At 36.4% G+C, this 27,589-nt stretch overlaps 1 protein-coding gene across 2 annotated transcripts; it reads left to right on the top strand.

Annotated features, from left to right (window-relative positions):
• Window positions 1-4,506: 4,506 nt before the first annotated feature.
• On the top strand, window positions 4,507-26,991 carry PI4K2B (phosphatidylinositol 4-kinase type 2 beta). 2 transcript variants are annotated; one of them, XM_004461809.4, is made up of 10 exons: window positions 4,507-5,001; window positions 8,412-8,566; window positions 10,160-10,360; window positions 10,951-11,082; window positions 13,032-13,185; window positions 14,343-14,410; window positions 16,041-16,140; window positions 21,338-21,471; window positions 22,035-22,094; window positions 24,565-26,991. In XM_004461809.4, exons 1-10 carry the CDS (start codon window positions 4,698-4,700, stop codon window positions 24,736-24,738), a joined length of 1,482 nt encoding a protein of 493 aa, XP_004461866.2. In that variant the 5' UTR covers window positions 4,507-4,697; the 3' UTR covers window positions 24,739-26,991. The 2 variants fall into 2 exon arrangements, with proteins under 2 accessions (XP_004461866.2, XP_071073254.1); XM_071217153.1 differs by having other exon boundaries at window positions 4,549-5,001; window positions 13,047-13,185.
• Window positions 26,992-27,589: the final 598 nt, after the last annotated feature.

Here is a 27,589-nt window from a genome sequence, read left to right as displayed (position 1 = left end):
CAAGTCACCCAAATGACGTGGTTAAATAAAAGCCCTAATCTAGATATAATAAAGTAAAAGTGAAACCTCTGAATATAATACACTCTACATGCCCAGAGGAAAGACCAGTTTATAAACACAATGCAATATCTATTTTTGGAATTCATAAATAATTACCAAACAGCCACATAAGGATTCTGGTCATCTGGATTAAGACTCACCCTCAATTAGTTGGGACCATATCTGAACTAAAAACAACATCTTCAAGAGGCCCTATTTATTAAACAATGGGTTCACACCAAAAAGAATGTGGATGAAGATTATGTCTAAATCGGGGTACGGGTACGTAATTCAATCTACCACAGCTGGCATAACAAATTACTACAAACTCCATGGCTTAAAGCAATGGAAATTCATTCTCTCCAAGTTCTGGAGACCTGTAGTCTGAAAGCACGGGTGTTGTCAGGGCCACCCTTTTGCTGGAGGCTGAAAGGTAGAATCCTTCCTTGCCACTTCCAGATTCTGGTTGCTGCCCTGATATTCCTGAGCTTTGGCTGTCTCACTCCACTCTCTGCCTCTACATGGCCTTCTTTTCTTTGTGTGTCTTCTCCTATTCTGTCTGTTTCAAACCACCCTCCATATTGCAGTGAGTTCTGTGAGTCATTCCAGTGAGTCCTGAATTCAAGGGGGTGGTGGGAACCCCCCGAGTCTCCAGTCAGTTGGTCAGAAGTGGGGGTGGCCTGAGGCCCCGAACTTGCAACTGGTATCTGAAGGGCAAGCCTGTAGAGAATTAGAGAATTACTCTTTTTTTTTTATTTTTATTTTTTATTTTTTTATTTTATTTACTTTGTAATAATATTACATTAAAAATATATATATATGAGGTCCCATTGAACCCTACCTCCCCCACCCCACCTCTCCCCCCCCTCAGCAACACTCCCTCCCATCATCATGACACAGCCATTGCATTTGGCAAGTATATCTCTGGGCACCCCCGCACGCCATGGTCAACGGTTCACACCATGGCCCACACTCTCCCCCATTCCATCCAGTGGGCCCTGTGAGGATTTACAATGTCCGGTGATTGCCCCTGAAGCACCATCCAGGGCAGCTCCATGTCCCAAAGATGCCTCCACCTCTCATCTCTTCCTGCCTTTCCCCATACCCATCAGCCATCATGTCCACTTTTCTCAATCCAATGCCACCTTTTCTATGTGGACATTGGATTGGTTGTGTCCATTGCACCTCTATGTCAAGAGGAGGCTCAGATTCCACCTGGATGCTGGATACAATCCTCCCACTTTCAGTTGTAATCACTCTAGGCTCCATGGTGTGGTGGTTGTCCTTCTTCAACTCCATCTTAACTGAGTGTGGTGAGCCCAATAAGTCAGATTGTAGGTGCTGGAGTCTGTTGAGGCTCAGGACCTGGCTATCACATTGTCAGTCCAGAGGAGAATTACTCTTAAAATGCTGAGTATGGTCTAATTCCTGGTAGTGAGAGTCAGAACTAAATTGAATTGAATTGAGTTGGTACTAATAGAAGGTTTTGCAGTCTTTATAGTGCTTATAAAACAAATGAATTTGTGAGTGGTTCCCATTTTCATGAGAATCTTCATCTTGGGGATACTGTGACTCCATCTATGGATCAGTACAATTTTATTTATTATAATTTTGAGGGGATAATTGTCCCCCCAAATTCCCAAACTACCCTGACCTTCTAATATTGTTGTCTTCCTAAAATCTCTAATCATGCAGATATTTCTAAAAATAAATACTGTAAATTATCCCAGGGAACACCTATTGATTAGAGCAGTTGTTCTCAAACTTCAGTATGCACAAAGAATACCTCCAGAACTTTAAAAGGTCCCCAGATTCTAACAAAGATGGTCTATAGTGGGGCTCAGAAATTTGCATTGGTTTTCACAAGTGCTTTGGATAATATTGATGCAGGTGATGTGTGAACCACACTTTGAGAAACACTGGTGTAGAGTTTCTCATGATTCTTTCCCTCTTCCTTCTCTAAAAAAGATGATGCCATTCTCATAGAAAATCTTAAGCCAGGGGATGTTAAAATGAGGTCCCTGAACACTGTCATTTCCCATTTGCACTTTCACAGTCATCCTCCTAGTTTACATACCTCTCCCTATCCTGAATATTCTAATGGACTCTTGCCACAGAATGTAAACAAACCTGAGGCTCCAAAGGTTGGATTTGAAATACTGGTGTTGGCAAAACCTCCTTGAATGAAGGACCATAAAAGTAACTACTGTTTTTTTCTAGTTTCTCAACAACTCTTTCTCAGTTAAAAAATAAGTTGCCTCAAAGGAATAGAATACGTTTTAATAATTTTATAAGTATTTTAAAAGTTTTTTTATATATGTCCCAGGAATTCAGAAGGTGAATAACTCAAACAAAGGAAGACTAAAATCTATCTGATAATAGATCATAAAATAATTTTTGTTGATAGAGTCCTATGTGATTTTTAGCATAAAACTTGGAGAGAGATCAAGGGCTTAGTGATATTGCTAAGTAAAATGTTTCCCATATGCATCTGTTTTAGTTTCCTAGGCTGCTGAAAGCAGATACCATAAAATGGGCTGGCTTAAACAATGAGGATTTATTAGCTTACAGTTTGAGGCTGAGAAAATGTCCAAATCAAGTTATTATCAAGGCGATCAATGCTTTCTTCCTGAAGACTGGCTGCCAACAATCTTGGTCTCTTCTGTCATGTAGAAGGCACATGGCATCTGTTCTCTCTTCTCTTCTGGGTTTTGTTGTTTACAGTTCTTGTTTCTATAATTTTCTCTCTTTGTCTGAATTTCATTGTCTTATAAATGACGCCAGTAAAAGGATTAAGACCCATTCAGATTGAGGTGGGTCACATCTTAACTGAAATGGCTTCATCAGTAGTTCCTACTTAAAATGGGTCCACACCCACAGGAATGGATTAGATTTAAGAACATATTTTTCTGGGGTACATAGAGCTTCAAACTGCCACACCATCTATTAATTATCATTAATAGATTTCTTTAGTGTTATGATTATAAAACCTAAAACTAGGAGAAGAACTTAGGCTAAATCTTGTCTCATTAGCAATAAGTAATAGTCCACTAATAACACATGAACTACTGTGGAAAATATAGCACCACCCATCTCATTTAAAGATATGTTTCTAATAAAATGTTATAGATTGTATCAGACTAGCCCTTTTACGGGTAAAAATGATAAACTTCAAGAAAAAAATGTAAAAACTATTTGAAGGCACGGAAACCAAAAGCAGGCGGCAGAAATGGAAGGGATGTCAGTCTTTCAAAGAAGTGAAATGTACTATGTAAGATTCACGTTATACAAATTTTCCCAGTCTGCACTGTGAAAGGCATCTGGAATGCAATCAGAAAATCACAATTTTAACAGCTTGAGGAGTTAGAGAATGGAGTCTGGTGCTCCAGTAACAGGGATTGAACCCAGGACCTCATACGTGGGAAACCAGAACTCAACCACTGAGCTGCATCAGCTCCCTGAGTTGGTTTTTTATTTTGTTTGTTGTTTTGCTTTTAGGAAGTACTTGGGACCAAACCCAGGCCTCATGTGTGGGAAGTAGGCATGCAACCACTTGAGCTACATCCGCTCCTACATATTCTTTTTAAGTGCACATGGGATGTTCACCAAGATAGATCATATGCTGGACCATACAATGGCTCAGTAAATTTCAAAATATTGAAACCTTAGAGCATATTCTTTTACCATAAGGGAATTAAATTAGCAATAAATAACAATATCTAGAAAAGCCGCTAAATATTTACAATTTAAACAACACAGTTCTAAAAAACGTAAAGGCCAAAGAAGTAATCATAAGAGGAATTAAAATTATTTTGAATTGAATGAAAATGAAAGCACAATATATCAGAAATTGTGGAATGCAGCTAAAGCAGTGCTTCAAGGGTAACTCATAGCATTAAATTCTTTAAAAAAAAGAAAGGGTGAAGATCAATAATATAATCTCCTACTCTAACCATCTTAAACATAGAAGAAGAAATTAAAATCCAAGTAAGTAAGAGCAAAACTCCATGAGACAGAAAACAATAGGAATAGAAACTGGCTTTTGGAAATGACTAAATAAGTCAAGAAAAAAAGAGAGAAAACGGAAACTACCAATATCAGAAATGTCTCAATAAATACAAGGTACCTACTCTCACGTAGTGGGAGGCTTGGAGAATGGGAGGAAAGGACACAAATGTTAAATAGTTTTACCAGTAAATGCATAGGTATAGATTGTGGCAAACTCTATGAAAGGATGGGGGAGGGGGGCGGAAAGAGAGGCAGATTCAGTTTGGAGGGTGGCACCCCTGTGCTGGTAAACTAACTCCAGTAGCCCCACCTTCAAAGAGTAACATCAACGCGGTACCACGCCTTGCGCGGGCCTTGGAAACAGGTGGCTGCCCAGCAGAGCCGCGCTGCGCCCCGCCCACCGCCGTCCCGGGCCTCCCGCGCAGGCGCGGGGGCGGCGTGGGGGCGGAGGCGCGAGGTGTGGCGCTGCTTGAGGCGCGACCCGGCAACCGCCTGGCGCGTCCTGCGCGGGGGCTGTGAACGTTTGAAGTGGCGTCCCCCTCGCCCAGCCGCGCCAGTCCCTGTTCCCGTCGTTCCCACGATGCCGAGGCCAGACCCAGCCATTTCCCCTCTATGAGCCAGTCCCGGCCCGGAAAGCTCAGAGCGGAGCCATGGCGGAGCCGTCCGAAGCCGGCCGGCGGGAGTCGGCGGGCAGCGAGAGCCCGGAGGAGGAGGGGGACGAGGAGCGGGAGCCACTGCTGCCGCGGATCGCCTGGGCCCAGACGCGGAAAGACGCCCCAGGGGGCGCCGTGAGGCTGGTGGCGGCGGCCGCCGGGGAGGAGAGCGCGGCCTCCCCGCGCCTGGCGGGCGACGAGGAAGTGCTGCTCTCTGCGGGGGACGTGTCCCGCTGCCCCTCCTGGAACCTGAATGGCCCCGGGGCCTCGCCCACCAGCCGCGACAGCCTCCCGTGTTCAGGTGCGACCCGGCCCTTCCCTCTTGCGCGCGCCGGGCCAGAGCGCCCGCCGCCGCCGCCCGGCCCCGCGTTCAGCCGCTCCCGGCGTCCCTGGTCCTCGCGCTGCCCCGCCGCTTGCCTGGTGGGAGAGGCTTCCCCTTCGCAGCCCCAGGAGCCGTGCGCCGGCCCAGGCTGGGCCACCCTGCCTTTCTCTCTCTCTCCCCCATTTACTCGCTCCGTTTCCGTGACGAGCCGGGGGGTCTGGGGTCTCACGTGAGGCGCCTCGTTGCCACTAAGCGCTACTCCTTTAGGCCTCCCGCAGGAGTGAGTCTAAACTTTTGGACTCAGACACCGAGAAAAACGTTAACACTGTGAAGCGATGTAAGTTGCCGAAATGTGGACTCGGTTTTGAACTAAGATCTTTCAGCTTTCAAGAAAGTTTCCGAGTTTTGCAGTTTGCGAGGTGGACGACAATACGGCAAGAATATCCAGCTACCGTTGGGACACGTTTCAAAAAACCTTTTTCTGTTTAATATAGTTATTGTGACGTTAGCCACAGAGGGCAGAGGCAGTTGAATTCCTGTCCCTGTATCCTCTCTTTGCAAAGGTTTTTTTCTTTCTTTCTTTCTAAGAGTTCTTTCACTTAAAACTCCTTTTTTACTATTAAGGGATTGATAGCCTCAGGTGAAATAGAGGGTAATTGTAATGATGTTGAAAGTTAGAAAATATTGAGCCTGCCTTTCCAGGCCTGGGTGTTTGTGGATGATACTTGGGCATGTGGAGTTGAATTAGCCTAATTTAATGGTAAATAGAGTAACTTTCAAAGTGTCCCCACTAGAGACAAGATAGATTGTAAACTGATAACACCTACTCTGTGGTTGTTAACAGGGATTGAATGAGATGGTGTGTACTCTGTGCCATGTGCGTCACTCCATAGGTGGCTCCTTAAAGAAAAGCCATAGAAAATATAGTTTTTATTATTACTGTTAGGTTTTTCTGGAGTTGTTAGACGTTACATGTCTGCTACTAATACACTAACGTGCTTTCTACAAAATAAAGGATTTTGAATAGGAGTCTTTCCGATATCCTTTGAACTTATAGTCAGTCATATTCTAGATAAATAAATCAAAGCTACCCAAACCAAGCAGTTTTCCACTACAAGCGTTTCATTATTATAGCTTTAGCATCTGATCTGACAATCAAGTTTGCTGTCATAATGGTAGGTACTAATAAGTGGATGCATTGACAACATTTACAGACAAGCAACTGAAATTGAAACCAGAACACAAATGACGCACATTCACCTGGTACATTGACAATTTGGGCGTATATTGTACAGAGCAACCAGTCTGTGAAGTAACTGAGATCCATATGGCTAACTTGCCCCTTTCTACCAAAGTTACCTTATTGTTTGGGTAGATTTTTAAAAAGTCCTGAAGCCTTGAAACTGACTTTGTTCTGTAAAACTGAAGCCCTTTGTAAACAAAAAACATTAAGGCTAGAAAAAAATAAAAGTGGGGATACAGCATAATAGTTAGAATACAAATGGATTATTAAAAGAGAAATCCTACCTTCTTTGACAGTAGGAATTTATATCACAGTAAGATCTCTTTTTTTTGTATATTTCATTCATTCTCATAACAGCACAACCAGGTGGTTGTTACTAACCCTCATCCTTGTGAGGATTCAAAACATTTTTTAAACTGTCATGATCACTTCAGAGATAAATGGTTTGCCCAAAACCCAATAGCCAGTTAGGGAAAAAGGCAGGACTCAGCCTTGTTCTTTCTTTTTCATAACCTGCATTTTTCCCATTTTGCTGTAGATCTCTGAGCGTTAGGAAATAATTGTTACTTTTGGTTATTATGGAAGTTTTATTTTTAATGGTATATCAAAATAGTGTTGAATTGTGAAAACTTTAAAATGAAAAGTTTCAGGCCAGTATCCTGAACAGGATTAATTGAACTAATTAAATTGTGGAATTTAAAGTTAAGTTTTTAATGAGTCCTTTAGATTCCTTTGTCCTTTACCATCCAGTCTCCATGAAACTACCGCTCTGGTTCTAACAAATTCTTGCCTTTAGATTAATATTAACATAATTTATGATTTTTTTTTTTTATCTAAGTAGGAGCTTTATGTCCTTTAGCCAGTGGAAGAATGTCATATGTGTCTTCTTTAACAAGGTATTTGACAAAGTCTAGAGCAAGCTAAAGCATAGTGATAATTAATTCATAACTAACTATGAAATACCCCTTAGAGCCCCAAAGGATCAGTAATCACTGGAACACCAGAGGTAGGGTTCAGTTCAACACACTTGTCAGTACCTCCTTTTTTTCTAAAAAATATTCTGGTCAGTGAGGGAGAAATCATTTTATTTATTTAACATGACCACTTGGTAGGTCACCATATATACTTATATACAACTAACTTGAAAGGTTGTACAACTTGAATAATTCTTCTACATAAATAGGCAAAAGGCAGAATATACAGGTACAGTCTTAGGTGTGTGGATAGGTGTGCTGGGGCGTTTGAAAGTACTTTTTTGGCTGCTTCTCAGTGAAATAGAAAGCAAGATCATCTGATGAGAGAGAGTATGGAGAGGAGGTTATTGGGAGTTTAAAGAGAGAAGTGGATAGTTGTCCAGTGGAGTGGGAAGAGTCATGGTCCAGGAGAGTTTAGTATGATTCTCAGGCGCCATGAAGTGCCCACCTGAGGTTCGTGGTGATGAATTTAAAGTGACACCAGACATCATGATTGTATGTGTTTCTAGCCAAGTTCCCAGTTCAGCTGCCCTGGTGCAAGAATAGAGTAGCTGACATTTGTACTTAACCAAGATTGGGATTTTCCTAAATGACGGTGATGAATAGAGGGAGAAAGAGAATGGTTATATGACGGTTGCCCATAATTTAAGCTGACCAAAGTGGGAAGTAAGGATACAAAGGGAGTGAAGACCAGTAACAACATGGTATAAACAGTGTTTGTGTAGGTCCAGTGGGGTGAAAGAACTTAGGAGCTCAGAATGCTAGAGGCAGTAAACTGGAAAAATAGGAAGTGCTTGACATTGAATGTATGGAGAGTTTCCAGGTATTGGTAATTCAAGCTCTGAGGTATGCCAATGGAGTAGGCTGAGGTAGGATGGAGAGCAAAATCCTTGGAGGAGGGTTTCAAAGAAATGAGAGGAATAAGTGTGATTATTTCAACAAATAGTGCATTTTTTCCATGTGTCATTATTTGGAATTTAAAGAGCAGTGGGGGGTTGAGGGAGGGGGAAGAGGATCAAAGCAGCCCAAACAATACTTGATGACATTTTTCTCTACCTTACTGTCCTAATGCTAATAATCTCATCAAATATTACAGCTCCATACTCTGAGCATTCTCATAGCTGGTCTTTCTTCTTCATATTTTATATTAACATTGATTTTTCTTAATGCAGTAATTCGTTGTACTTCAGAGATGAATTCATTCTTGGATGATCCAGAATTTGCTGATGTTGTATTGAAGGCAGAGCAAGCAATAGAATTTGGAGTTTTTCCGGAAAGAATACCTCAAGGTTCAAGTGGAAGTTACTTTGTGAAGGATCCCAAGAGGGTGAGAATTTCACAGACCTAGTATATATAACAGAAATTTTGGAAAACACTAATTTAAATGTGAAGTCATTGTGAGTTAACTGAAGATATTTTCTTAATAAATCTGATTGCACCCTCTTTTCAAAAGAAAGGTCAGTTTTGTTTTTTTGCTAAAGCACTCTTGTTTAGAAATAGAGCTATTTATTTTAAATCAGAGGTTGCTGTTCTATTATTTTATATTTGGTTTAAATCATTTATTGAAAACTCATATTTGGCTGTAAATTTATTGAGCTTGTATCCATAAGTCCTTACCTTACAGGAGCTTATAATACATTAGCCAAGCAGAGTAGATGTTTAAACTTTCAAACTTATCTAATGTTATTTCCAAAGTGCTTGATTTTTTTTCAAAGACATATCTTACCCTGGGAATATTTTTCCCATCATATACCAGGGAATACAGCTGGGCAGTCTGAAGTTAGAAGGCATTGGAATGTGACAAAGTGAAACGAACCTAAGTATTATTCTAGAGCAGAAAAGAGAAGTTGATATGAGTCTTCGTTTTACTTAGCTTAGAATTTTTCAAAGTCCATGTTCTCTTTTGTGAAAACTTTCTGAATGATGCATAACCAGCTATCCTTTTTCAGGATGAAGAAAGATTATAATTTCACTTAAATTTTTGAAAAGGTTGAAGTTAGATTTTAAAAATGATTTTAGAATATAGTCTTTTTTTTTTGAGAGCATAAATGTAGGTAATGTCAATCTCTCAATCTTTATTATAAGTTTGATTTCTTAATTTGTTCTTGTTGACTTTTTACCTCAGACTTTATTGCAGTATAGAGCAATTATATACTTAAAATTATAATAAGATTTTTTATTTCTTGTCTAAAGATGATTCAGTCTCTAGATTTAATAGGAATATATTTTATCAGGCCAGTAATAATATCTATGAACAAATCTTTCTCCTTTTTTAAGAGGAGAGAATTTATTTTAAACGGGTTCATGAAAAAATAATTAGAAAAGGATTGGGATAGGAGAATCTGAAAGCATAACCTTTGTATTTTGGAGACTCTTGTCATTGGATTTATTCATTTAACAAATATTTGAGTACTTACTCTGTACCAGGTAATGTTCTGAGTACTGGCCCCAAGAAACAAAATCCTACTCTTTCAGAATGTACATTCTGGTGGGTCAAGTAAGCAATAAATGAATAAGTATATAATTTTGATATTAATAAATACCAAATAATAACATTATTTGATCTAGTATAATAGCTTTCAAACATTTTATAGTCAGTGGAACTCTTACTTGGAAGTACAGTGATGTAAAACAAGTGAAATCTAAGTTGATCTGGTTGAAGTAGAGTAGGGTTTTGGGACCCTGCCCTCACTTCCTTCTCCTAGGTGCATCTCACAGCACATTTTGTAAATTACTGACCCAAAGGATTATTGATGATGATGAAAAAAAAGTAAAAATGTAGTAGGAACTAAACACCTTAATATTTGGGACTTATGCCCAGATTTGTGGTAGGAAGCAGTAGAAAAAGATTTATCAGAATGCAAAGAGTTTACAAATTATTCATTGAAAGTGTAATAAAATTTCTATTCTTTCCCTTCAGAAAATTATTGGTGTGTTCAAACCCAAATCAGAAGAGCCTTATGGTCATCTAAATCCAAAATGGACCAAATACGTTCATAAGGTCTGCTGCCCTTGCTGCTTTGGCAGAGGCTGCCTGCTTCCTAATCAGGGATACCTTTCCGAAGCTGGTGCTTACCTTGTGGATGAAAAGCTTCATCTGGGCATTGTACCTAAAACAAAGGTAAAAGATTTTTTTTTAAAATCTTCTACTTAAAATTTTCAGCCAACTTACCTGTGAACATGTTAATAATAATTCCCAACAACAGAACCTAAAGTTGAACTCCCCCCCCCTTTTTTTTTTTTTTGGATTCTGAGAGTCACCACGAAAGTATCCAAGGGAATGTCTCTTATTCATACAAGATCAAAAGATGTTAAAGAGAAGACTGAAAAGAGCTAGCATTTAGAAAGGAGAAAGGGATTAGGGTTCTAGAGATTCTAGTAAAGATAATGAATGTTCCCAAAATGTCTTCTTGGCCTTTATAAATTTTTACTTACAGACTTTCTCAAAATGTTTGTTCCTAATTCTACATTTCAAGACTCTTTCTTTCACTTAAAAATTTTAGCTTGCTTTTATACCTGTCTCAAAAGGAAACATGTATTATTTATCAAAGGGCTTTGCAAAATCTCTTGGGTTTTATTTTAGATTCTCTGGGGACATTTCTTATATAGGGTTGAGCTTTACTCATTTGCATCGTGAGAGTTTTATGGCATATATGAATGGAAATACCATAATGTAAATTCTGACCGTTTTGCCAAAATATATGTTTCTAGGTGGTTTGGCTTGTCAGTGAGACATTTAACTACAGTGCAATTGACCGTGCAAAATCAAGAGGCAAAAAGTATGCTTTACAGAAAGTGCCAAAAGTAGGTAGAAAATTTCATCGGATAGGACTCCCTCCTAAGGTAAGTTACTCTAATCTTTATTTTGGGGGTCAGCTTGTTGATTCAGTGTGTGTGTCCTGAGCTCCTTTGTGGTGTGTGCTGTGGACTGTGGATATAATAGAAAAGAAAGCAAGCGTTTTTTCGTGTTCAAAGCAGTTTCAGTGCAAGATGATGAAGCTGTTAGGATAATAAATTCAGAGAGCTCTGAGAGGATAGAGGAGGGATGCCTTAATCAGTTGGAGGGCTAGGGAATGTTCCCAAGAAGAAGTTGCATCTAAGGCTTTATAAAGTAATGGTTAAAAGGACAGGTCTGGGGAAGTGAACTTGGCTCAACAGATAGAGCATCCGCCTACCACATGGGAGGTCCAGGGTTCAAACTCCAGGCCTCCTGACCCATGTGGTGAGCTGGCCCACACACAGTGCTGATGCACACAAGGAGTGCCGTGCTGTGCCATGCTGTGCGGGGGTGTCCCCTGCATAGGGGAACCCCACGCGCAAGGAGCGCGCCCCTTAAGGAGAACCACCCTGCATGAGAGAAACACAGCCTGCCCAGGGTCGTGCTGCATGCACAGAGAGCTGACACAGCAAGATGACATAACAAAAAGAGACAGATTCCTGGTACTGCTGATAAGGATAGAAGCAGACACAGAAGAACACACAGCAAATGGACACAGAGGGCATACAACTGGTGGGGGTGGGGGGGTTAAAAAAAAAAAAAGAGCACAGGTCTGAAATCAGACTTAGGTTCCAGTTCCAGCCTCTCCTTAGGTATGAGACCTTGGACAAGTTTTTTACTTTCTAAGCCCCAGTTTCCATAAAATAAAGATGAATAAATATCTCTGAAGGTTCTTGTGAGGTTAAAATAAAGAAATTCATGTCAAATACTTGGTAGCATCTGGCACATACTGAAGGTTTAGTGAATGGTAGTGAATGTTTACTCATTACATACTAGATTTGTTTTTTCTTGTTATTTCTTTTAAAGAAATGTGCAGGATAATTAGAAGCTTACTAAGCAAGGTGGGGGAAGATTAATGAGAAAGGCATTCTGAAAAAAGGATGTGCAAATCTGGGAAAGCTCAAGGCGTTATTAAAAATATATTTGACTTGCAATTTTGTATTGTTTTCGCTGTTCCTTTCTCTAGATGAAAAACTTTGCATAGAAATTCCTGGTTAACTTTTTTTTAAAATTATACTCCAAGTAGGATGTTTGAAATGTGTTACAAGGTCTGTTATTCCTAGAATAAGTTTATATAAGTATGACTAAAGAATGATATTATTTCCATATATATGACTACTATTACTTGTAAGTATTTTAGTGAAAACCTTTATGAAATCAGTAAAATTTCATGCCAATAACAAGAAGATAAAATGTTAAGATAAGAAATAGATTTTCTTTGTGGTGAATTGTTTGTTTACATTTACCTATTAAACACTGTAGAGGTTATGATTAAGTGAATAATCCTTCAAAATTTATGACAGTATCTGTAGTATGCATGGTCAAAGAACCCATTCCTTTTTTTTAAATAAAATTTTTACTATTTTATATTGGAAAAAAAATTCTGAAATATTTCTTCAGTAAGACAAAATTATACTGTTAAAAACCAGACTAAGTGTAAAATTTGACCTCCATAATATAATTCATTTTAATGAATATTTTTGGAAAACATTATTTTTAAGATATCACCTTAATTTTAATCACGTTTATTTTTCCTTTAAATTATCCTAAAGTAGCAGCTTTGCTGCTTGAAAGTCTACGATTGAGCATTTTTATTTACTATATATTCTTTGTGATTATTTAAAATTAGTGTATAAAAATAGTTTTCTTGATAAATGTGCCTTATCTAAATTAGTGCTAACTTCTGTTTTTCTTGTGTTTATAAAATGTATAATGTATGATGTAATGCTGAGAAATTTAAAAATATTAATCCCTTTGTTCTTGAACTTTCTAACTATAGTTCTTAAAATTATAGATTGGTTCCTTTCAGTTATTTGTTGAAGATTACAAGGAGGCTGAATTTTGGCTCAGGAAATTTGAAGCTGACCCTTTGCCTGAGAATATTAGAAAACAATTTCAGTCACAGTTTGAAAGATTAGTTATTTTGGATTATATCATCAGAAATACAGGTATTGAAGTTCTCTCATTTGTCCACTCAAATCTTGTTAGCTTTCAAAATATATTCAACTCTTGTTATCTAAAGACATAGTGTTTTGATGCAGAAGTCTTAAAAAAAAATAGAGATAAAGTACTGATCCTCCTGGGCAGAATTAATCTTGTACTGTAGATTCTGACTCATAGCAGTTTTCTGTCCAGGTGATAAAGATCATTTCCTATATCCTAAGAGGGAATTTCCTAGCAGCAGGTCAAAGCCAGTTATTAGAAATGTTATCTACAGAATATGAGTAATGAAAACTTGATTGTGTACAGTATTTTGGATGCTTATTTCTACCTTATGTAACTATTAGTATAGCCTATAAATATATTAAGTTTGACTTTACCTGCAGCTGGAAGGAAATATTGATTTAGACAGTCAAAATGGTAGTTCCAAAATGTGGTGCCTTATACTGGCCAGGTCACAATTACATGCAACTTTTCAACCCCCCTTCCCCCACAACCTGCTGAAGCAGAAACTTTGCATGTGGGGTTTAGCAATCTATGTTTTAACAGATTACTTGAGTGCATCAGGTAATTCTTTTGTATTCTGAAGTAAAAGAACCCTGGTTCAAAAAATGTTTTTTCTTTTAGTTCCCGAAAAAGCATTATACATTATATAATTATTTTCTAGATTCACCTTTTTAATGGATATGACTTTTGGTAATATTAAATTAGTGTAAAGTTTCAAAGTGCTACTATACTGACATTTACCTAGAACTTACCTAGAACTTACCTAGAACTTACCTAGAAAGTTGCCTGGCAGTTAGGGTAGATACTTTTTCTTCCTAAGGTGAAAAGACGTTATCCTTGATTTTAATAACTTTAATTAATAACTTTTAACAATGTTTGTACTTGCCTCACAGGGTAGTTATGAATACTAAATAAATAGATACATATTAAGCACTTATAACAATGTCTGGCACAGAATAAATGCTCAATAAATATTAGCTGACATTTGTGGGGTTTTTGATTTGCATTTGTTAAATTGGAACCTTTAAAGATGGTAAACACATGCCATAGATAACCAAAGGTCTCAGTAGCCCAGAGTTGACTAGATTTTCTTCCCCTTGTTATTAAGCTGTAGTGTCCACAGAAATGAAGTAACATATATGTATGTATGTTTTGAAAGACAGGGGAAATGATAATTGGTTAATCAAATATGAAAAGCAGAGTCGTGGAAAGAACACTAACAGTAAGGTAAGGAAATAAAATACATTTGCAATCAAATTTTGTAACATCTTTTTTAAAAGAGGCCTTGAAATTAACACCATTTCCTTTACTTAGAGCCTTAGTTTTTATCCCCTTTCTCCTAGTTTTTCTCATCCTTTTCCCTTATTTGATTGTATTTCTTGATTCTATTTTTTATTACCTCTGTGCAGCTTTTTCTTTTATTTTGTGTTAGAATAGAAGAGTAATATCAGCTCAGTACATTTTAGAATTTAGGACATTTGTTGTAGAACCATCAGATTTCTTTTCCTTTATTTAAGAAAGACTTCGTGTATTCATTAATTCACTTCTTTCTGAGTCTTATGAATTCAGTCTTACCTAATACTGTATAAAATGGAAAATCTGTGCTTTGCCTGTGAATCATAATCTGTTGAAAATTTTTTTTTAATTCTGCTTATAAGAAACTAGTTTTAACTTACATACTAGACTTAATAGATCTTCAACACTATCATAATTATGGATTTTTTAATTCATTGCTATCAACCCTGTATAACCAGGTTCAAATTTTAGTTATTTACATAAAAGATTTTTACAATAGTTTTATAAGTTTAAAACAATCTGAATCCTGTATTTTATTCATTATTGTTCTGTGTATTAGCCAAAGGGGTGCTGATACAAAATACCAGAAATCTGTTGGCTTTTATAAAGGGTATTTATTTGGGGTAGAAGCATACAGTTACCAGGCCATAAAGCATAAATTACTTCCCTCATCAAAGTCTGTTGCCACATGTTGGAGCAAGATGGCTGCCAACGTCTGCCAAGTTCAGGCTTCCTGCGCTCCTCTCTCCCAGGGCTCAGTTCTCTCCGGGCTCAGCTGCTGTGCTCCTCTGTGTGCTTACTTCCCACACTCCAGCTCAAAACTCTAACCTTCCTTCTCTGTGGTGCGGTTTTTCTATGAGTGGGTGGGGATGCAATATCCTAGTGATGTGACCCAATCAAAGACTTAATCATTATTTAATCAAGTAAAAGTAAAACTTCTGAATCCAAGACACTCTAATACACCGAGAGGAAAAGACCAGTTTACAAATATAATCCAATGTTTCTTTTTGAAATTCATCAATAATATCAAACTTTTACATTCTGTAACCCACAACTTCTCTAATTAAAAAAATAGACATTTGAGAAAATTTTAACTGATATTTAAAAAATTATTTCTCTAATATTTATAATCTGTATATTCTCAAATTAACTCTTAAAGCTGTTGCATCACTTTTTAAAAGCTTGTATTTTTAAAAAATATGCATTCATAGTACTTAGCAATGAAAAGAACATTTTGACACATGCAATAACATGTATAAATTTCAAAATCATGCTGAGTGAAATAAGTGCACACAAAGGAAACAAAGCCAAGTGATTTCATTTATATGAATATCTTAAAAATGCAAAAATAAGACCTTTACTCGGTCAATATATAATATCAAAAATTTTTTAGAAATGAATATGAAATTCTTTCTGATTTTTATTTCCAGGGTGAATTCGTATTCTTTCTTGCACCTTATTTATTTTTGTAAGCTCTTCGGCATGAATCTGTCTTTAAACCTTAATAATTCTAAATATCTAATTAAAGTTTTTTATCAACATACCATTTTTCTTCCCTTAGGAAACAAACTGGGATACTGATAAAGAATCACTTATTAAAATAGCTGCAATTGATAATGGGCTAGCATTTCCTTTTAAACATCCTGATGAGTGGAGAACATGTGAGTATTTTAGAATACTTATGGAAAGGGAACAAATCTATGGATATCACAATAACAGAGGAAAAAATGGATGTAGTATAATCATTCATTAAGGCACTATTTCAGGTACGAGGGAGTCAGAGACGTGTACTACATGGGTCTTGCCATCTATTATTTGTCTGTCTTCGGATGACTGTGTCTGGTTTTAATTTTTAGGCTTATATACTAGCTTGGTAAAATGAGTTTGATAGCTTTCCAATTTTTAAAACATGTAATACATGGAAATTATTTTAGTACTTTGGTAGAACTGTTTTATAAGATTTTGAGTAGAATTCACATGTAAAACACTTTAGGCCTCTCCCCCTTCTCTGCTTATTTTAGTGAGCAGTGCCTTATTCATACCTTACCAGTCTCTTTTATGGTATTTGTCAGTTTTATTACATCTTGAGACAGTTTTAGAAATTTTCATTTTCCTTGAAATTGTCCATGACATCTTGAGTTTTAGATTTAGGGGTGTAAAGTTGTATGTAGAATTCTCTTATAATAAACAAGTTCTGGGAGTGGATGTGGCTCAAGCAGTTGAGGGCCTACCTCCCATGTGGGAGGACCTGGCTTTGGTTCTGGTGCCTCCTGAAGACAAGCAAAACAAATGATAAAATCAACTCAGGGAAGCTGATTGGCTCAGTGGTTGAGCATTGGCTTCCCACATACAAGGTCCCAGGTTCAATCTCCAGAACCTAGTACCTCAAAAAAATTTTTGGAGGGAGTGTGTGTAGCTTAGTGGTTGAGCACCTGTTTCACATGTATGAGGTCCCAGGTTCAATCCCTGGTACCTCCTAAAAAAAATTATCTGTGTGCATATTAAAGATTTTAGGGGTAAAATGAAATGATGCCTGGAATTTTCCTTAAAATACTTCATGGGGTAAAAACAACCAGGAGGGGATACAGATAAAGCAAATTTTGTAAAATTTAGTAATTATTGAATTAGTTTATTGGGAATATGGAGTTAATTTCTATAATACATTTTTAAAATGTAAAAATTCTATCTACAATTATTTCCCTTTTTAATTCCTACTGTTTGTTAATAGACTTTTATATAGAATGCAAAAATTCAGCAACTTCTGTCACCAGCTACAGATTACTACAATACTTCAGATCCTTCTAACAGCAGCTTAGTTCTTTTAACTATTCAGAAGCCAGACTCCACAGATTAAGGACAATCCTCCACAAGAATGCCCTTCAGACACCAGTTACAAGTTTTGGGGCCCAGGCCGCTGACATTTCTGACCAACTGGTTACAAATTTGGAAGTTCCCACCACCCCTTAGATTCAATAATTCACTGGAATGACCCAAAGAACTCATTATTCTTACTGTTCCTTGAACACTTAATACTGCCATGTACTTTCCTAAGAACAGGGATATTCCCTTATGTATAATTTCACGCTAAGTGAAATTTTCAAATTCAAGAAATTAATATTGATAGAAAGCTATATTCCAATCTCTTCATATGTCCCAAAAATGTCCTTTTCAGCCCCTCTCTTCCCTTACATGATCCTATGCAAGATCATGTATTCCATGCAATTGTCATGTCTTCTCAGTTGCTTTTTGTTTTTAATTGTGGGGACACATATATAACATAAACTTTCCCATCTCAATCACCCAAGCAAAGCATACAATCCAATGAGATCACTTATATTTGTACACTGTTTGATACTCTTACCAACTTTCATTACCTAAACTTTTTCATCTCCCCAAACAGAAACCTCACACATGCTATGCATTGACTCTCCGTGCCTCCACCTCCCCCACTACCAGTATGCTAATTTCTGATTCTGTGAGCTTGCTATTTTCCTTATAGTTATGGGGATTAAATTTAATATCCTAAATCTGTAACACCCTTGCTTGCTTAGATATTTATTTAACTTCAGTCTTATACACAAACTATACTCCTGTACCGATCCATCCCCCCATCTTTATGTAGTTCTTGTTACATGTTGCATGTTTGTAAGTTATGAGTCCAAAACTACTGCTCTATCATTGTATTTTATGCATTTGCCTCTTTAAAAATCTGGTAGAAAGTCAAAAGGGGAGTTACAGACCAAAAACACAATAGTTCTGGCATTTATATTCATTCATGTTGTTATCCTTACTGGGGATCCTTATTTCTTCATGTGGTTTTGATCTATTGGCTAGTGTCCTCTCCTTTCAACCTCCAGAATCTCTTTATCATCTCTTATAGGGCCAGGTCTGGTGGTAACAAACTTCCCAGCTGTTGTTTGTTTGGGAATATTTTAATCTCTCAATTTTGAAAAATAGTTTTGCTGGATACAGAATTTTTGGTTGGCAGTTTTTTGCTTTCAGCACTTTAAGTATGTCATCCTACTACTGTCTTGCCTTCATAGTTTCAGATGAAAATTCAACACTTAAACTTATTGAAGCTCCTTTGTATTGACACTTTGCTTCTCGCGTGTGAATTCTCCTTATCTTGGGCATTCAGCAGTTTGACTAAAATGATGCCATGTGGGTCTATTTGAATTTATCCTGTTTGGAGTTCATTGAGCATCTTAAATGTATATATTTATGTCTTTCATTAACTTTGAGAAGTTTTCAACCATTATTTCTTTGCCTATTCTCTCTGCTCCTTTCCATCTTAATACTCCTTCCAGGATTCCCACCATGTTTATATTGGTACATTTGATGCTGTCCCACAGGTTCCTAGGTTCTGTTCACTTTTCTTCATTTCTCTAAGGAATTGTAGCCTCCAGCTCTGTTTGATTTCTTTTCATAATTTCCATCTCTATACTGATGTTCGCTTTGTGTTCATCTATTGTTTTCCTCATTTCCGTTAATTCTTTGTCCATGTTTACCTTTAGCTCTTTGAGCATAAGGAGGACCATTTTTTAAAGGCCTTTATCTGGTGTATCCTAGGTCTGGTCCCTGTTGTTGATGATTTCTAATGCTTTAATTTCCTCCTTTGCTTGGAGTATTGCTTCCTGTTTCTTTGGTTGTTTTGTAATCTTTTGTTTGAGTCCTGGACATTTTGATATTTTAATGTGTTATTGCTGGAATTTAGACTCTGAGGCATTTCTTCTTAAGCTTTTGTCCAGCTAGTATTCTGAAAGAGCTTTCCTTGCATGCCAGGGGCTAACAGAAAAAGGAGCTGGATTAGGGAATGACACCTTTTCCAGTCTTTGCAGATTGACCTGTGCAAGCACTCTCCTTCAGAGATTGTCTAAACCAGGCCAGAGTATAGGGACCTCACTGATCTTTTCTGTGCATGCCTCTTGTTTTGGGCGTAGTCATGTGACCCTGGGAATTCCCTCATTTATGCGAATGAGAGTGTCTTCTCTTCCTTAGGAAACAGGGCTCTTGGTCTGGGTACTGCACTGTATGTCTTACAGTCAGCAATTCCTTGCTCCAGGCAGCTACTTAACTGCTCTCCCACAGTGTTTTGTAGGAGAGCTCAGTGAGCTGCCTCTACACACAGGGCAAGTCCTGGGATGGCTAGTCCATTGGGCTGTTACCAAACACATTGGGCAGTGTGTGCATGAAGGTTACTCCTCTGGAACCGGGATCAGAGATGTGCAATGGGAGCACTGCAGGCACCACAGTGAGTGGTGGGGCAGGGGTCAGTCAGGACACCATGAGGTCTGACTGCTTTTTGGTAGCTTTTTTCTTGATTCAGTGCTCATCCTGTTACTACAATCCTTTAACTTTTCCAGAGCTTTGAGAAATCTGTTTCTGATTGTTCTTGCCAGTTGTTCAAAGCTTCTTTTGGGCGACAGAGCCCTGGAGTGTCTCACTCTGCCATCTTGATTGGGATGGGGCTAGGATATTGTTTAGAACTGTCAACCTGATAGTGAAAGCCATGGTAGTGTTTCCCTGCTATCATTCAGAGAAATTGTGGAGAACAAACAGCACTTCCTAGCCCAATGCCAGGTATATAATTTCTCAGTCAACATTTCATGAATGCATAGCAAATGAAAAAGAGAAAGGACTAAGTACAGACTCTGGGTTAACAGTGACATTGGAGAGGGGACAAGAAGCCAGCAAAAGAAAAAGAAGGAATGGCTTAAAGATGGGAGCTAAACTTTGAGAGGGTAGTATTGCCAAAGTCACAGAGAGTTTCGCTTGAGTTAATGAAGAACAATGCCACTTGCTACAAAGAGATTAGGTAGCATAAGGACGGCAATGAGTTTTTGGAGAGACCCTTAGGAGAGGACTGACGGTAATCTCCATGGAGTAAGTTTGAATGGTGGTAGTAGAAGATAGGTTAACACAAGTTGAGAGATAGTTACTGGAAGTAGAGACAGAATAAGTACTTTTCTTTTATGAGATTTGTCAGGGAAAGATAGAAGGGAAATTTCATCTTAGCTGTAGGGAGATGTAGACCAGAAGAAAGGCTTTCTTTGCTATGGATTATGTGTTTAACACAGTGCACAGAGGTAGACATGTGAGAAATAGAAGGAATGAAGCTAAAGGCAGATTTCTTCCTCGGGACTATAAACGATAAGATCCCCCAAAGCTGGGAATTCTCATGGGATTTACCCATGGTAGCTTTATGGATGATCAGATTGTCATAAAGCCTATACTTCCTTGCAGGAATCTGAATATACAGCCCCTCTCTAGAATAGTCCACTACTTTACAAATCTTTCTAGTCCTGGCACTGAATAGATTTTATAGTTTTCGTGGGGGAGAATTAGAGTCATAAGTCTTTTATGCCTCAAAGCCATTTACCTCTTTACCCTATTTTACATTTTAGGACATCTTCTGTATACAAATGAGTGATCAATTCCTGTTGATTTGTAGCTGTGGCAGCCGGGGGATCTCAGCCAAGGTTTTCCATCTGGTGTTTGAGTAAACTCAATTTCCAAACCCAGGAACTGGATAGATTGAGTTATATTTTTTGAAATAGGCCTGTTTGAGATAGACTCTTTAACCATTCTTTTTACAATCCAAAACTAAGAAACTAAATTGGTTCGGGTAATACCTTACTATGTTTTACCATCTGAATTGGTTATCCACATTCTTGCTATCCAAACTTTGGATCCAAATAATTTGGATGGCAAAGAATAGTTGTACTCTGATAGCTTATTTTCTTTTTCCTTTCCTTCTTTTGAGGGAACCTGGCACCTGTAGGAAAGAACCAGGACAAAGATGAATCTGAAGAAACCATTTTCCCTACTGATTATAGAAAAATACTTTTTTTCTTTCAGATCCATTTCACTGGGCTTGGCTTCCTCAAGCAAAGGTTCCATTTTCTGAAGAAATCAGAAATTTGGTTCTACCATTTATTTCTGATATGAACTTTGTGCAAGATTTATGCGAAGATCTTTATGAGCTTTTTAAGGTAAATATATTTTTAGTTTTAATTATTGCAGAAAGTGAAATGAATCTTAAAATAGAGCTTTTCTTAGTCAAGCTAGTTTACAGTTTACTATTTCTTATATTTCTGCTTACAGTAAAACCTGACATAACAAAGGAATTAGTTTTATTTTTCAAGAACTTAAATTTGTGAAATTACACTATTATGAATGTTCTTTGAAGTGAGACTATATCTAAATTTGAGAGGTTGCTTTCTTCAAAAGTTGAATTTTTACAAAATTACCCTGTAATTTATAATACTAATACTTGTCGGTGACCTTCCACTCTGATTTAATTCTCTTAAAAAGCCCAAATCCACTGGATGGAAAGTTATCTTAAACCGTTTCAGTAATAAGTTGGGATATAAATAAATAAAACTCTTTGGTCATTTTGAGTGTCCCACAAATTCATTTGGTAAAAATACTTGTTTTCATGTTATTAAGAAAGTTTTCTAAAGACCTTACATGCTAAGTTGAAGAGTTATTTTCAAATATTTGTTTCAAAGATCTTCATGTTTTGGACTTAAATTTTTGTCTTTTCTTTTTGTAGATTGACAAAAATTTTGACAAGGCCACTTTTGAAAATCAGATGTCTGTAATGAGAGGTCAGGTAGGTCACCTTTTCTTCATTAAGAAAAAAATCCCTTTGAAGTAATTGTCAGTTTTTTTCTCCACTATAATCCAGAGTTGCAACTCTGAATATTTCCTGCTGTGTTGAACCAAAAGAGTTCAAGTTAGAAATAAAGTTTATTTAAGTAGTATCTTTTCCTGTGTTATCTTCTAAATTAGGCATTTTTTACCTTGTTGCATATTGTTTATTTAGCTCTGTTTCCTCCTACTTTTTATTCTCTTCTTCTTCCTCAAATCCATGTGTTTGAACTTTTAAATGCCAAGTTCTGTTGCCAGGATATTATTTTCCTCAATGGCACAAAAAATCCTAAGAACCGCAACAGAAGGTTAATCTTAGTTTATGAGGCGTCTAGAACCAGGGAGCTAGCTAAGAGACTTTTTTTAGTAGTTCAAGCACAAAGGAAGGGATCAGATCATCAAAGTAAGTTGCATATTTGAGCTCAATTTTCAAGCACAGATAATTATGCCCTAATTTTGACTTTTTTGCTTGAAACAAGTTAATTTGAAATATCAGTATGCTCAATCTTCTGGAATTTTCTTATCCCATGAGATAGTATCTTTATTTTAAGAAAGTTATTTTTTTAATGTCAAAAAGGTTTTAAAATCGGCATATCAGACAAACATTTGAAAAATAGCTTAAAACTGACCAAGAAGTAATGGTTGTATGTATATTGTGCAGTAATTCTTATGCTGACTAGAATTTGAGGACCCATAAACTAGTCCAAAGCAAAGTCTATACACAGAAGTTTGCAGGTTAAACCATCTGCTTTGACATGGCTGTTGCATCCCTATCAAGCTATGGAAAGAGAATTCTGAAGTGTTTCTCCTTGCCTGCAGTGTTTACTCCATTCTATTTTTAAAAAATAATTCTCTCTCATTTAAACATATAATAATAGATTGATTCATTTCTTGAGAAATGAAAAAGGGGAGAGCGGCAGATTTTTTAAATCAGGGCATAAGCCCACTGTTGTATTACAAAATTTGCAATTATTCATATGGTCCTTTATTTCTTGAAGGTGAGTTCTTTAAGTGCTCACATGATCTTTTACCTCTTCTTTAGCCTTCTCTCTTCCCCAACATAGTCAGTGCTGAGTTTCCTCAGTAAATAAATGCCATATTATCAACTGTCTTCTGAACCCTGCAAGAATTATTAATATTCAAGATAGTTTTATGTATTGTTCTTAGAGTCAGGGTACTAGAGGTAACTTATATTTAACACTTCTCTTAGTAAGAAATCCCTACATAGCATGTTTAGCCAACATTTTAGAATAGAATTTTTAAAAACCCAGAACAAGAAACTAACCCAGAACATTTCATTCCTTAGCCATGTTTAGTGCATATATTTTGTTGTCATGGTAAGAACAATGCTTATAAACCTAAATTTCTTAAGTTCTTTTTTTGTTATCCAAATTAGCCAGCTTAGAAAACTTTAAGGGAAGAACCTAAAACATAAATCAATCTGTAACTATTGCTAGTAAAGATTTGTTTCCCTGATATGCTAAATCCTCCATATCTTCCAGGATCGAAACCATTTAGTTCATACTAATCAAAATATGAAGGTTATTAGCATGCTTATACTATCAAATTGTTTTTACAAGAACCAGCAAAATGCATAGCATCTATACATTACGTATTTCAAATACCTGAAGGAGATATCCTTATTTCTAAAGTACATAACAAAGGGAATTTTTTTTCCTGTTACAAAGGCAAAAAAACAAAAGAATTATTAAAATTTTATTTTATCTGAACAGAGAGTAGAATAGGCTATGAACTTTCACAACTTCATTTGTATGCTTACGTAGAAATTCCAAGGGTATCTTTAAACATGGAATGTAACATTTTACTTTTTCTCCTTTGGTTTTTCCTTTTTTAAGTATAACTTAAGTAAAGTTTTATTTAAAATTCTCTAGCCCATTCACCCTGCTTCATGTTTTCAAATGGTACTTTCACCTTTTAATACATCATATAATTTACTTATTTATGTTTGTTGATTCTCTCTCCTGCTATAAAATGTAAGCTCTATGTAGGTAGGGATTTTGTTTGCTAGTTTACTGTTGTGTCCCTAGCACCAAAACAGTAGTAGGCATGCAATAAATTTACTTGTTGAATGAATGAATAAGGCAAGTACTTAATTTAATTACCATCAAACTTTTTAGACCACTGTTTGTTTTATTTTCTATGTCAAATAGAATATTTAGAACCATTTACTTTATTCAGTTCCTGAATCCATTGCTCCTAGACATAGATGTATTTAGAATATTTTAAAGTTATCAATTGGCAAGAGTTGTTTAATTTTGTGCATTTATGTGTGTGTGTGTAAATAAATATATGTACATAGATATTTATTATAGTTGTTTAATTCTTGTAAAAATTATGGTTAAAATAATGCCAATGTTCTGAAATTATTTTTATCTTTCTTGAATTGGTAAAAGTCTCTCTTCCTTCCACAGATCTTAAATCTTACTCAGGCATTGAGAGATGGGAAGAGTCCTGTTCAGCTAGTACAGATGCCTTGTGTGATTGTGGAACGCAGCCAAGGTGGAAGTCAGGGTCGGATTGTCCACCTAAGCAATGCATTTACCCAGACTGTCCATTGCAGGAAGCCATTTTTTACCTCCTGGTAGCAGATATAAGACCTAAGAGAAAGAAACCTTTCATCTGTTGGTTCACATTATTGTGTTAAAGTATTACAGTAATGTAAATCTGCTGAAAAGAACACCATTTGCCAAAACCTCAAATAATTTAAGTCTTTAAAAGGTTATATTTTATGAATCTTATCAAAAGTTTACAGTTTTTTGTCCAAATATTAAATTTCTATTTCAGGGAAGAAATGATAAATCTCCTATATTGTATTTTTGTAGAAAATTTGTATTTTATGTTGAAGTTAGTTTAAAAAGGTAATTTCAGAGTTTATACATGCTGGAATGACTGTAATTACTGTAGAATTCCAAGTAGAAAAATAAGATATTTGTTAACTTTGAGTACAATAACTTTTTATATATTTTTTAAAGATTAAATGGTTCATGTTAAGTCTTCTTACAGTATAAAAGGCCTTTGAGGGTGCCTAAGTCTGCAACTGATCTTCTGAACTTTAATAGAGTAATTCATAGAAAAACAGGTAAGAATAAAGTAATGTTGCCTTAATATAAAAAGCTGCTATTTTAGAACTTGAATAAGTGCCCTAAAAAAGGCCATTTTTAGGGACCAGGAAATTATATTTTGGTTAAGTAAAATGAAGCCATTTTTCTTTTTTGTACTTTAGAATATTTCTGTTTAATTATTTTGTTGTAGTAGGAAAGAAATCTAAAGACACACACACACCCTTTTTTTTAAATGAAAACACTCAACTAGGAGTTGAGGGTAATGGATGAAATTAAGATATTAAGGTATTTGAAATTTCAATATATTCAACATTAAAAATGCATTTTATTGTTTCTTGCATGGGATCAAGTGCTTTGACCAATTAGTACTTTAGAGTACTAATCTTTATCAATTTAGTACTTCAGATAGTATATTTCATTGAAAAATAAACCATGCCCAAAGTGTAAATTGTATTGCATTTTGGGGTCTTAGGACATAACTCTTAATAATAATTGTAATACTGTAGGGTACTTGAAATTATAGTCAACTTTAGATTGTCAGCCCTAATTAAAGGCGAGCATGACAGAAATACATTAAAATCATTTATATTTGATTTTGAAATTTATTTTTGTACTTTAGTATGTCTGGCATTCTGAGAATTTGTAGCACTTTTAACTCACTAAGTTATTTGAATTGAAATGAGCCCTGTTTTAAAAATGTGATCTAGACAAGAGGACGCTTTGTTCTCTTCTTGTGGCTCAGATCAAATAAAATCACCACCCAGACTTACTTAGGCAGCAGTCTTGGCCTTTGTTTTACTGTCTTACAGTTTTTTTAAGTTAAGTATGATTGTGTGAAAGTAATTCCTGAAGGTTTAATTAGGGTGGAACACAGATCTGTAACTCTCCCTCCCATTATATCTTTCTCTTGGTCTTCATGAACGTGCTGAATAAATAAGAACACTGTCACTCTGATGGAAGTTAATTGGAGATCTGTGTGCTCCTACCTCCTCCCACCTCACATTATCTTAATCTCAAGATAATAGAATATTGACTGGAAATTCAAAACTCAAACTGCTATGTTTAGATAAATACTAGTAATTAAAATATGCCTTTTGAAGATATGTCCTAAGAGAAAAGAAACCAGTTGCTATGATGTGGGTATTGCTTCCATTAAACAGTTTTTTCAGTACTTTGAGAGTTGTTATACTCTATTAAATAATTATAATTTTAGTAGATTGCCACTGTTTTATATCCTAAAATTTTAAAAATGTAGAAATATTATTGAGTGGCCTGACCATGCCATTAAAGTAAAGTTCAGATATTTAAAATATTACAAGGTAGAATTCATTGGCTGTATTTTGCAAGCTTTCACAAACTTAATTCTTTACTTAAATATTATGTTATATTTTTCAATGAATTTATTTATAGTATCAAACATGACAGCCTGAAGGTAATAAAATCATTGTCTAAGGACTAGATTTGAGTATGTATGTTGACTATTTTGAATATTTAGAAAGTGAACACAAATACGTTTATAAATAATAATAAACCACCATTTTCTTATATCATTTGTTAGTGGTATAGTTTGATCCATTATAATTCCAAAAGACATATTTAACTGGAATCTTTGTAATTGGAGACTTTTTAAATTTTATTTAATTAAATTCCTCATCTCCCCTTTACTCAAATTTGTTAACAATTAGAGACATGGTTTGCAAACTTGAAAACAATTTGATTTACAATTTAAAATTTTTTTAATGTATTTATTGGTATTAAAACTTTATTTAAAAACTATGATGACATGTTCTTTGATTAGGTTACATCTTAAATCTATTTAGAGATATTATATAAAAAGAAACAGGTAACATCTTATATTTTTATAATAGTCTGCCTTCTTTCCCAAAGTTGACTGGGCACAGATTCTTGGTGCTGCTGCTCTGTATTTTCCAGTTAGTTAGTTTGGGGCCATGTGATTGAGTTCTGATCAAGGAGCTATGGGGACGAGTTATATATGTGACTTCCAGGCCTGGCAGTAAAACCCACTGCCATGAGTGACCACTTTCCTGCTTTCCCATTGGCTATAAACAGTCTTTGCAAAATGGAAATAGCTAGGGCATATGAGCCACTGTTTGGAGGAAAGCTATAGGATATCCTCCTGAGTGCACTGGACTGTGGTATTAGCAAGAAATAAAAGCTTGTACATTTCCCCAAGTCCCCATAGAGTAAGTAGTTTAGCAAAAGATAGAACACAGTGACTCCATCTTCACTAAAAGCAGGTAATAGAGTATCCCTATAATCCCATTATAGGAGCAGTTTGTACTAAACCATCAACAGCAGCAAGAGTCATAAACACCAGAATTTGCCAACATGTAGTCATCTTCAAAAGGAGAAG

Source organism: Dasypus novemcinctus, chromosome 1 (assembly GCF_030445035.2).
Source record: "Dasypus novemcinctus isolate mDasNov1 chromosome 1, mDasNov1.1.hap2, whole genome shotgun sequence".
In the NCBI taxonomy this organism is placed as follows: Eukaryota; Metazoa; Chordata; class Mammalia; order Cingulata; family Dasypodidae; genus Dasypus; species Dasypus novemcinctus.
The sequence above is the reverse complement of the archived record's forward strand: the minus strand, read 5'-3'. Positions and strand labels throughout refer to the sequence as shown.